The sequence below is a fragment of the Macaca mulatta genome, chromosome 5, assembly GCF_049350105.2.
Source record: "Macaca mulatta isolate MMU2019108-1 chromosome 5, T2T-MMU8v2.0, whole genome shotgun sequence".
Classification (NCBI taxonomy): Eukaryota; Metazoa; Chordata; class Mammalia; order Primates; family Cercopithecidae; genus Macaca; species Macaca mulatta.
Window position 1 is genome coordinate 130,756,037 of NC_133410.1, and position 13,013 is coordinate 130,769,049.

The 13,013-nt window shown below is 40.4% G+C and overlaps 1 protein-coding gene across 1 annotated transcript in view; it reads right to left on the minus strand.

The window, feature by feature from the left end:
• The window catches only part of TRPC3 (transient receptor potential cation channel subfamily C member 3), a 72,895-nt gene that overhangs the window by 51,231 nt on the left and 8,651 nt on the right, over positions 1–13,013 (minus strand). The window contains exon 2 of the mRNA XM_002808420.4: positions 1,258–2,029. Coding sequence (XP_002808466.2) covers positions 1,258–2,029 — 772 coding nt within the window. The remainder of the gene's footprint in view (positions 1–1,257; positions 2,030–13,013) is intronic.

The window sequence follows — 13,013 nt, forward strand, 5'->3', positions numbered from 1 at the left end:
TTTAATGGATTAACAAAATTATAGTAAGTCCAGATCTCCACTGGGACAAAATGAGCATTGATGGATATCCAGGGAATTTTGTGTGTATGGAAAAGGGATGGGACCACTTTCCCACCATTTTCTTGCAACACCGGGACAAAGTATATTTTCTGTAACCTGAATTATATTGCTAGTTGCATTTGTGTAAATCTCACTAACTATAAAAACTATATTCAGATGTGAAAGAATAATCACTTTTTCTGTGATCTGACACCATAACACTCAACTAAAAAGATTAACTTAGCATCTAGAAAATAATTTAAGGAATTGATGTCTACAATCATCTTTTTAGATGGGAAATGGGAGACAAGAACCTGTCAAAAACAGTCTAAATGATATTGATCAGAACTATGAAATACCCAGATTTAGTAGCCAATCAAAATGCATAGGAGGAGGTAGCAACTGATCAAAAAATAAAAATGACCTGTCGTTAATGTATAATTTTTATAAAAATAAATAATACTGCTTGACTGAAAATAATGTCCAGGAAAAAAGTTCACTCATTAAAAAAATCCCTTAAAGCAAATCACTTTGCTGTCCTCATATTTCTAGATTGAACTGACATCTGCGGCTCACCATTCTGAATATACATATGCGGAATTCAGGGAAAGGCATTTTGTCATATCAGTGAAATGACTTTAATAGTATTTTTTATTGGTCTTTTGACTTTTGATTCTAAAGGGATACACAAATGCTTGGGCCAATGAACAGTGCATTCAAAACTAACACTATCGTGGAGATGGAATGGGAGCTTGCTCTGTCCAGTCCAACACAGACCTAGTATTGCAGGAACTCCAGAAACGGTACACTCCCTCAGGGGAAATAAAACAAACTATTACTACTTATGTTCTACCATACAACTAACTACAAAACAGGAGGAAGGATTTGGAAGACAAAAAGTCACACCAAAACCCTCCTTTTAGCAAAAAGGGGAGAAATCTTGAGTTTTATTTAATGCTTACCCAGAACACAGAGCGGCACCATAATTATAGCTCTCTGATCCAGAATACTGGATCCCCAAAGCGAATTTGTCACAGCACCATCATTGAGAGGGAGAAAGAAAACATCAGACGAGGTCTGAATGATGCTCTCAGTCCCTCGTGATTTCACATTCACTGGGCAAAATCGAATGTGGAACGAACGGTGGCAGAGCGGGCCAGGCAGCAGTGGGGAAGTGGGTGAGCACGCAGAGCAGCCGGGGTAGAGCGCAAAGCTTACCTTGAACTCCTTCTCTATGTTGGCCAGCTTGGCCAGCTCGTTGCTGAGCTCTAGGGCTGTGAGCACTGGGTCTTCGCTGGACAACGAGAGGTACGCCGGGCTGGCCAGCCCCTTATAGGCGTTGATCCTCGAGCGCGAGTGGCTGAAGGAGTCGTGCCTCTGCTTCTCCATGCAGTCCCCGCACTTGCAGAAATAGTCGTGCGGCCGCTCGATCCTGGCGCCCTTCATCAGCAGCATGTGTACCACTTCGTATTTCTGGCAGTGCGCCGCCAGGATGATGGGGGTGATGTCCGGCGAGAAGCGCGTGCCGTCCTCGTCGTAAGCGTAGAAGTCGTCGTCCTGCAGCTCCTGCTCGCAGGGGCTGAGAGTCAGGCGCTTGCTGGCGGCGAAGCCAGGGTGGTTGAGGATGGCCTCTACGATGCGCACGTAGCCCTTGCTGATGGCGAGCAGCAGGGCGTCGCCAATGCGCGCTAGGTTCTCCTTCTTGAGCAGCAGCTCGGTCACCTCCAGGTGCTCGTTGCCCACAGCCAGCTGCAGCGCGTTCTGGCCCATGTAGTCCACGCAGTTGACGTTCAGCGTCTTGGACTCCTCCAGCATTTTGCGCACCACTGGGATGTTGCCGTACTCGGCGGCGTCGAGGAAGCGCTCCTCCTCGGCGGTGAGGCTGGTGCCCCGGTCATTGAACATGAAGGCCGGGCCCCTGACAGCCTGGCGGCGGCCCTTCTCCCGCATCACCGTCATGCGTCTCAGGGATGGGCTTCCCTCCATGGACCTAATCAGTAGCAACGATAAAACAACTGTAGAATATTAGGGCATATTCCTTCCTTTCACATGTCAGGGCCCTTTCTGTAATACACAGTACCCACTGCAAACCTCTGTCTGCAGGGGGCCGGCTCAGTTGCTAGCGATATCGTTGCTAACTACTTGCCTGAAAGTGACACCTGTGATCTAACCCTGGCTGCTAGATCCCAGAAGGGAGCCGGTAGCCCTTCAGAACAAATGCTCCTGTTCTCTAGAACATGATATTCAGATGGAATAATAAAAATTTCCATATACCCATGCCTTCCTTGTGACCCTAGCAAAGATGTAACTCATCGTACCTTCTGCTCTTAAAAGTCTTGGACATTGAGGCTTGCAGGTACTTGGCATTAAAGTACTAGGCTTGAAGGCTAAGGGAAGTTAATTTTTTCAAGAATGAGACCAAAACACTCCTGCCAAGTCATTGCATCCTTTTAACTAAATAAAATCATTGACCCTCAGCCCCCTAAAAAAGCACAGGGTTTAGGCCAAGTATCATCTTGCAGGATCTTAGTTTCATCTTTTTCTCTTTAAAATTTTTGTTTATTTAAATATATTTTTAGAGACAGGGTCTCTGTGGCCCAAGCTAGAGTGCAGTGGCAAGATCACAGCTGCAGCCCTGAACTCTTAGGCTCAAGCAATCCTCCGCCTCCGCCTCCCAAGTAGCTAGGACTACAGATACGTGCCACTCGCCCCCACACCCTCCACCTTATGCATTTCTCTTAAGGGGATTCACCCATCCCCAAGTTACAGGATTTATCTTTTCAAAGATGCAGACAAGATTTAGCAATTTTGAGCATCAACCTAGATTGATTTCATTGAAAACAATTGTGCCTTTGTAATGAGAATTATTTAATTACTAGTATTACATATTTGCCTCTTGGAACTGAAAGGATAAGGTTTGATTATGGTTTAAAAATCACTAGAATTACTTTGTGAGTAAAGCAGCTGGGCACTATTTGTACATCCAGATCAATGTGCACTGAAATCCTAACACAACCACATTAGTTGAGATTTATTTAGCTGCATTATAAAAGTTATGTCAATTGATGTGTACAGTGATTTGAGTTCACATCTTAATTTCCGTGATGCTAGGTAAATAATTTCATTTCCTTGTGCATCATCCTTATGCCAGGTATAAAATCGAATTTTATAAAGTTCTCCAGATTTTTCTCATGAATAAAAAGCTTTTTTCAGAAATTCAGGGTCTCTGAAAAACAATGCTAAATAAACACTTTAACATTGTGACTATCTATAATCTTTCAATAGTCTGTGCAATATTTTGGTGGCTATTAAAATATTGCACAAATATTGTATAAATCTATACCTTACCTTACCCAGTTCCAACATTCAAGATAACTTCCTTTTAAAAATCTGTGATTTTTGGTGGGATGAATTGTACCAAAAAGTACCAGATAAAGCTTTTTCCACAATACTGACTTTTGAAGCAAATAAGTCAAAGTTAAAAGTGAATGGCTAGAAAAGAAAATGCTTTATTTCTAGAATATATATTCCAGAAATACCTCCTACCATTGAAAAAACTGTATTCGTGGAGTCAGAAGTTGAAAATTAATTAGAGAGGATATCGGCCTCCCTGGGTGCCTGGGGTGGATGACTAAATTGGGAAGCTTCCCTGGCAAGAGGAATCAGAGGCAGCCCAGTGCCAACTCGGTTTTCAGCTCTGTGGGCCCCAAACAGAGAGAGGAGCACAGAAGCCACTGGCAGAAGGTCTCCCGGATAGGGACTAAGGCAAATGTGGCTGGGCAAGCCTGACTCTATAGAGGTATGGCAACTAAAGGGGTCCCCAGAGAGGCTTGTTGACTTATGCAAGGACACAGTGCTGTGACTGGCACCCAATTCTAATGGCTCGACTAGTGTCAACTGATCAACTTTTAAAAATTAAATAAACATATTTGTTTTATATACACATATGTATTTGTAGCAATTTCTAGAAATCAACACATGAAGCTTTTGAAGTCATATCTGGGCTGGGACTAAGAAGTCATAGAGGAAGGGGGACTTTCACTTTTCATTTATACCCTCTTGCATATTTTGAATAGTTTTAACCACAGTGTGAATCTCTTTATTAAACAAAAAATTAATGTTTTACATTTTTATTTATTAAAATTTTTATTTTTTAATCCCTTAGTTGACAAAATGTTAAAATATAAGTATTTATTAGAAATCATTACATTATAATCTTTCTGAAGTGAAATAAATGTCCTGTATTTGGCTGTTATGAGTAGGGTATGATGTGTAGGGGAGGGTGTGGAGTAGAGTGTATGATGTGTGGTATGTGTGGGAGACAAGGGCAGGGTGCAAGTCTGAGTTGGGGGACATGTGTGTGGGGGGGTGTGTGTTGGTATAATAATGACTTTTAGGTGGACAAGAACTGCATAGAAGAGAACTTTGTCTCAAGACCAAACTCTATGACAAGGATTTTAAACAAATCTTGTAAATATGATAGCAATAAGTATATTTTATGACTATTAGTGGTACTGACTTCATTGGGTCAATATTTTTATTGTTAATCTATGAATTGATATTCTTCAAATGACAAGAAATTCCATGTTGTATAAAATATTATGTATCGATGAGAGGAAATCTATGCGGAGTATATATGTCAGAATTTCAATACTCAGAGGGGTTATCTTTGGAAAAATAAACCCTTATTAAAGTGTGACATCTTGGTGGAAAGGCTTTTAATTTAATGATTGCTACCTACAGGGAAAATCACTTATAAAAATCCTATTATTTCTCCCAAAAGACACTGGGTTGAGAATATTAGGACATCATTCTTTCATGAATTTTTCCTTTCTATTTCTTAGTATTTTAGGTTTTTTCTTAATACTATCTTATTCCTTCAGAAGCTATACCTCCATACTATATATTTGAACTGAAATGTCTGATTTTAGAACAAATCACATGTCATTTTTATTTTGTCTTTAAAAACTTCTGACACTGAGAAGTCAGATATCTCAATTAGAACAAATTACACTGTTTTATCAAAATAAAAGAGCTGACAATGTCACTCATGGTAAATTCACAAATCGAAGTGTCTTTTTGTTAACTTTCCTTATAGTACTAAGATAAATTTCATTAGTCTGAACTGATGGAACGAGTCAATATTCACATCATCCACAATACATAAACATAATCTCAGCTGGCCTTGACAATGTATCTCTTCTAGCATGAAAAATACGGAAGGAATGTGGGTGAATGGGACAGAATGTTTAACTCTAGCAATGTTAACACTAAAATTATTTTGCCAGGAATTTCCTACCCTCTGATCTTCATCCAATGGGTCATTCAACACTGTGACAGTACATTCTGCAGGGACGTCTTTCTAGTAAAAGCATTGGAGTACCACTGACCCGCAGATCTATGAGGGCCATGTTTAAGCATCTTTTGACTAATACAGATAGCTAGTAATATCCAACTGCCAAATTGTGTCTCCACAAAATTCGTATGTTGAAGCCCTAACCCTTAATGTGATGGTATTTGGAGATAGAGCCTTTGGGAGATTATTATGAAATCATAGGATCATAAAGATGGGGCTCTGATGATGGGATTAGTGCCTTTATAGGACAAAAGGGCTTGCTCCCCTCACCCTGCTACCTCCTATGTAAGGAAACATCGAGAAGGTGGCCACCTACAAGGTACCTCTCCAAAAACCGAACATGCTGGCACCCTGATCTCAGACTTCCAGTCTCCAGAACTGGAAGAAAATAAATTTCTGGGTTTTTTTGTTTGTTTGTTTTTTTAGTCACCCATTCTATGATATTTTGTCATGGCAGCCTGAATGAGGACACTGACAATACATTTTAAGGCAAAACATTTTTTTTCATGCTTTTTGCGATCCTAGAATTTGTCCAAACAAAACACTTAAGCAGATGAAAGGCTCTTTTGAGAAATATTGTGGTGGAACCATAGGAAACCCTCTGCTCTACTCTATTCAGAAGCTAAAATACAAGTAACACTCCTCAGTTCTCATAACTTTCCTATCAACTCATCTGACCTCCGACAGGGTTTCTCTAAGTGTGACCTGAGTACCACCTGCCTCAAGGTCACTTGGAAGGCTTGTTGAAATCAGATTTCTGGGCCCCATTCCAGATGAACTAAGTCAGAATCTCTCATGGTTGGACCCTGAAATACGTACTTTAAATAAAAGTCCTTTACAATTCCTGGGAACCTCCAATATAAAAATAATGGAGCATCCTGGATCAATGACCCCTGACTATGAGGCCTTCAAGCAGTTGTCACTCTGGTCCTGCCAAAAATGAAGTGGAAATAATATGTTTGAGCAGCACGGGCTAAGGGACAAGTAGTCTCACATTCATTTAGTTTCCCTAAACTTTATTAACTATTTAAAATTTGGTCTCCAGGAAGCTATTTACCTAAACCACAGCACAGCAAGTAGGCAGCCTACAGAAATGCCTTCAGCAGTGACCATTTAATGTCAAGACCTTGCTTTTATGAAGGAGTGATATTTTTAAAACGTTACTGTATCTTTACAAAAACAATTAAAGAGTTAAATAGATAGTTCACTATAGTATTCTTTGTACCTTTTTTTGAGGATTAAAGTGCCAAAGTCAACCTAGAATTGCAAATCAATAAGCCTCTCTCTTCAGATGAGTTTTTGTCCTTTAATAATAAAAACTGTATAACCCTCACTCCCCTGACCCCTCTTACGGTATCCAGGAATATAGCTAGGAACTAAAACTGCCCAATTATTATTACTATCTTATTCCAAATTTCTGGCACAGTCTTTCTCCTTTTTTAAATGATTTCTCACATAGATTTAAAAACAAATATCCTATATTCCATGTGTTTTAAACCTGTTTTAAGTTATTTGGGACAGAGTCTTACTCTGTCACCCAGGCTGGAGTGTAGTGGCAGGATCTTGGCTCGCTGCAACCTCTGCCTCCCTGCAACCTCAGGCTCCCGGACTCAAGTGTCTGACTTTATTTAAAAAAAAAAAAAAAAAAAAAAAAAGGCCGGGCGCGGTGGCTCAAGCCTGTAATCCCAGCACTTTGGAAGGCCACGACGGGCAGATCACGAGGTCAGGAGATTGAGACCATCCTGGCTAACCCGGTGAAACTCCGTCTCTACTAAAAAATACAAAAAACTAGCTGGGTGAGGTGGCAAGCCCTGTAGTCCCAGGTACTCGGGAGGCTGAGGCAGGAGAATGGCGTAAACCCGGGAGGCAGAGCTTGCAGTGAGCTGAGATCCGGCCACTGCACTCCAGCCTGGGCAACACAGCGAGACTCCATCTCAAAAAAAAAAAAACCCAGAGTATTAATAAATACCCTCTCATATATGCCACTACTGTACACATTCATAGACAGTACAGTCATGTTTTATTTATCATTATCCACAGAGTTCTACCCAGTGACCCATAGAAAGTAAATATTGATAAATATCTGTTTAGTTGAGTTTCCAAATTGCTTCCTAGATCCCATCCTCTCACCTGACCTCAGGTCCCACATGTACTGTGGTCTGTCCCATGGCCACTCTAAAATGCCCCAACTCACCTTCTTCCTTAAAGCAGCTCCCACTCCTAACATTTGTATCTCAGGCTGATTATTCAGGTTTAGAAATTTCAAGGTCATCTATGACTCACTGTTATGATCATGTCAGTCACAAAGTTCTAAAGCTTCTGCTTTGGGATGTTTCTTGTACTGAATGCTTCCTTCCAATTCTCACTGCCAGCACCAGCCTCCAGATCTTTATCAAGCCATAGCTAGGCTGTTGTAATAGCTTCCCAGCAGAGATGGCATGAGGGAAGGCAACTAAACTTTTTTGAGTACCTCATATGTATGTAGTGTTTTCAATGCACTATCATATTTAATTCTCATAACAATACTACGAAGTAGTTATAATTTTCTCTGTTTCATAGATAACAAAACTGAGCTCAAATGAAATTGCCCAAGGTAACACAAATGCTAAAATAACGAAGAACTGGGATTCAACCTGGAATCTGTCTGAATGTTATTTTTCACTGTCTCCAGCTGTACCTGATTCCCCTCTTTATACATGACAAACATGCCCAGCATCTTCCTGTTCGTAAATTCTGCTTTCACCAGATCACACTTCTCTTTTAAAAAAAAAAAAAACAACCAGAAAACCATTAGTAACCCCCCTACTGCTCTTTTCATCAGTCACAACTCTTCTGTATGACTTTTAGGGATGGTCACAGCCCACCCCACCCTGCCTAGCCAAATTTCCTTCCCTTGTTCCTCAGATTCATTCTTCACTGTCCTGTAAACATATTATTCTGCTATTCCTGTACTGTCAAGGGTACTCCCGTACTATTAAGGATATTTGTTGAAAATATATTAAGGTGCTCTGCTTTTTTGCCTTTTCAATACAAGATCTTTGCCCTGGTTGACTCAGGATCTCTGCCTGGAGGGTGGGTGGTGCAGCATAGAGTTGGGTGAGTGTGTTCAAGAAGATACATTTTAGAGGAGTGAAAAGAAAAGGATCATGGAGAAGTTCAGATTCTTGCAAGCAAAAAATTATGGGATTTTTCTATTTTTCGACTGAATGATTTTGAGGATTTTGCAAGCAGAATTTGAGAAAAGAGAAATTGTCTAATGAAAAGATTTGCTCAATTCCTTTATTCCTCTAATTCATCCTGAAGGACCCTGATCATAAAGTGCTCTCATTGTGCAGACAAGATAGCTCTCCCACTTTTGACAGCAAAGCCGTGATGCTTACTGTTCTGGGAGGATAAATAAACAACAGCAAGGAAGTAAAAGTCAAGGTGTGAATTCAATAAATAAGGAAGTACCTTAAATACTGGTTAAGTAATGGAATGATGTGGGTAAAGCAAAGAGCTTTCTCAAGCCACCCTCATCTCCCCTGCGATGTGGACCCTGCTATGAGAGCCAGGTAGCCTGCACTAAGGCTTGGGACAGACTGCTGGTACTGTAAGGCGGATGGAGGATGTTACAGGTGCTGGGCTTTGTAGCGGTGGGAGCTTTGATGAAACCAAGTACTTGAGGGAGCATATCTGGATTTCTAACAAAAGAAAGTCAGCCTAGATCCAGTTACTTCTGCTGACAAGCAGCACCCAAGTAGACATAGAACAGTGCCCAGAGACCAGAAGAGTTAGAGGACACTAACTGTTTCCCCGTCCAGGGGGAAAGCTCCCCTCCCCCAAGGGCCAGATGTGACAGAGAGGAGCAGGGGAAAGGGTAGTTCCTGAGAGCCTGAGCAAGTTTATCCAAATAAACATTTACTTTTAGTATCAAACTAAGATAAAAGAGGTGAGCCTCCCAGCCTCTTTCTGCAGTGTGCTGAATGCTGGCAGACAGGCCACTGAGACTCTGAGCCCTTTTGGAGATTGGGGGACAAGAATAAGGAAGCAAAAACCCCTTCCACGCCAGCTCAAGACATGGGGAGACACTGTCCTAACTGACCAAATCCCTGCAAAATGCAGAGCAAGCCTTCCCTCCTTGTCAATTCACATAACTGCTTAATTGCTTAATTGACTTAATTGCTTAATTTATTGATTGCACTATTCACTTGTTGAGTGTCTGTGTAGTAAGCAAAAACACACTAATGTGAACCACAGATTGGGCATTTAATTTTTTCTCTCCTACTCAGTAGGTGGGAGGCTGAGGAGACAGACTTGTGTTACAGGCAGATTACAGGAGCTAGACGTTGCTGCCCATCCAAGTTGTGAATGATTTCTTGACCCTTTTACACCTACCTCTGGGATGTTCCTCTTACGTTTCCCTCCCTGAATATACTGTTATTTCTGCTCTTCACCAGTTCAAATCCTTCCTACCATCAGGGTCCAGTTTACATCACACTTCTGTATACAGAGGGTCACATTTCACAGGGCGATGCCAATATGACCCACAAGATTCTGTTCAATATGAAATGTTGAGTCTTTTGATCCTTTCTGAAGCCATTCCCGACCACGTCAGCCTGAGCTTTTGTAATATAGGTAGTCTACTCATAAATAATAGACACTTAATTTTATTTCATCTCCTTGATTATTGTCTCCTGTGACACTCATGTCCTCAAGTTCAATTGAGGATAAACGTTTTATGCTTCTTATGTTTTATTCTTGATATATTATCTCCACTGTACCTTATACAATGTACTATATGTTCAAAAATACTTGGCAATTGATACTAATTCTGCAGATTAAAAGACTTCATCAGAATGGTACCTCCCTTAAAGTCACTGAGGGGTACAGAACTAGAAAATTAGAGCTCAGAGGTCTTCTTCCTGGCTACTTTATCATGATGCTGCTAGGGAATAAGAAAATGAACAATGGGTTATAAATCCAAGTATCATTATTAAAATGTATGCTGAGCTTATGTGTTGGAACATTTTGGTTCTACAAAGAACAGCTTCTAACATGGCTCTTTGGGTTGAATCACAAGCTCCTTAGCATGCTGCAATACATGAACATTATTAAGGAAGTCACCTCAAATCCTTTATTGAATGACGTAAAGATTAACCAACTGTTCAACCCATGTAGCAAGCAAGCAAAGTAAGAACACCATCACTGTGAGTTGAGTTAATGAGAACGACATCCAAAATGTTTGGATGGAGAGTTCACCACATTGAAGAAAGTGACAGCGCTAACCAGCCAGGATCCTGTCCATCAGTTTGTGAAGGGCAAGAAGAGCAGACGGAGCCACAGAAGATAAGTAGTGAGAAAAGCACAGAGGTGGGGGAAAGTGTTAGAGAACAGCCACCATGTTAGTTACACTATGGAGATGGTGATAATTGGAAATAGTAATGAGGGTGGGAAGCAGCAGGTACTGACAAAGGACAAGAAAATCAGAGAAGAAAAGTCAAAAAATAGAAAAATCCCATAATCTCCCTGGCAAGCAGGCACCTGTCAGTCAATGCGCCTACCTCTGGAGACATCTGACGTCTACACAGTAGGCTTATGTGTATGTGGTTGGAAGGAGGAGAGAGAATCTGACAAACAGTCTTAATATCATCAAAAACGCACATTTTGAACATCTCTTAATATATATTTTTTGGAGGGAAAGAAGTGGAATGGGGATACTGAACCCCAGTAGCCGCTAAATGCACCAGCATGCAAGGGTAGAGAAAGCTAGCCCATCAGTTCAACTGTTTAGTTAGAGGGTACATGGCCACAGGTAGTCCACAAGTATCTCATACCTACTTCTCAGCCTACATCTACCTACACATCATAGAGCTCAATAATACATTGTCACAGTAACAACCAAACCAGCAAGATAAAGTGCTTCACTGAAGAAAGAGGAAAGCACAGATTTCATTTCTAAAGATTCTCATCCTTCCCACCGCCCCATGACACACACACATAAATATTTAAAATGTAAACATTCCAGCACTTATAAGCGCAGAGAGATATTTAGGTCTCCACAGTAATGAATTCCCTGATAGTTTCTGTTGGCCTGCATTATATTCAGAATTCTTCATGTATAATTTTAATAAATCTTGGCCAGGCATGGTGGCTCATGCCTGTAATCCCAGCACTTTAGGGGGCAGAGGCAGATGAATCACTTGAAGCCAGAAGTTCTAGACCAACTGGGGCAACATAGTGAAACCCCATCTCTACTAAAAATACAAAAATTAGCTGGGCGTGGTGGTGCATGCTTGTAGTCCCAGCTAGTTGGGAGGCTGAGGCACGAGAATCGAGAATGGCTTGAATCCAGGAGTCGGAAGTTGCAGTGAGTCAAGATTGCGCTGCTGCACTCCAGCCTGGGTGACAGAATGAGACCTTGTCTCAAAAAAAAAAAAAAAAAAAAAAAAAACTTAAAAAACATCTATTAGACATATGATAATTTTGGCATTTGCCCTAATGACTGTCAGAAGCAAGAAGCTGTTGTGTATTTAAGGAGAGGAACCCTGGTCTATCTCCATTGCTTTATCTCTCCTTCTTTTCATGAAAGCATGAGTAGCTCTTTGCCAGATTCCTCAGCAGCTAAAACCAGAAAAGCAAACAGATACCTAACAGTGCATTGCTCCCTCTAAAAGTACACTGGAGCAGAAGTGAGGACCCTTAGCCATTGCCTGCATGACTTCTTGGTAATACTTCTCAAATGTATGTGCCCAAGAAAGTATTCAAGCAAATGCCTTCTAGAACTTAGATGTTTATGCTTCTAGGACTGTGTTTTGTGTATAACTCCCCATTAAACCAACCACTGTATTGCTTTGCAATTGTCTGTCTTCATGCCTATGTCCCCAGTGATGCTAAAATGTTCTTAAAGGCAAAGGCTGCCTCTTTTCATATCCGTATGCTTGGCTTTTAGTATACGGTGAGATCCATTGGAGGGATGGGTGCACAGATGCACACATACTTAAACCACATCACTGAAGACCTAAGGAACAGACAATTTTCCCCCTCTAGATTACAGAATACCCCTGGTCACATATGATTATGTGTGGAAGAAGCAGTGGTGGAGGGGCATTGAAGTGATTTATCTATAAAAAAAGAATGTCACGAATAATATAAATTAATAATAATAAAAGTAATGTCAACAATCATTCTTTCAAAGCAAATTTCTGCTTAATAACATTTAATTATTGGTTACACCACAAAAGTATTTGATGCATTCTATATCTCTTGATTTTGATTTTACATAGTTATATTTTATCAGGATAATCTAGAGGCAAACAGAAGATAAATCTTAAAATTAATAACTTTTAATAATCAGTAATTAAACAAATCTCAAACTCATCTTCACAATGTTTTTTAAAACTAATTTTTATTATTTCAGGAAGATCAGTGACAATGAAATTAAAAGTTATATAAATTCAGTCTATACTTGAACAAGAATTCAGACAAAATGACTTTAGATAATAAAATTAAGGAACTTCTACTGACCCAAGAGAAGTTCATATTTAAATACATTAGTCACTATCAATTATATACATATAGTTATTAGAATAAAGGGATCTGGTTTTCTATCATTATCATCCATATCTAAAGTCAAAAC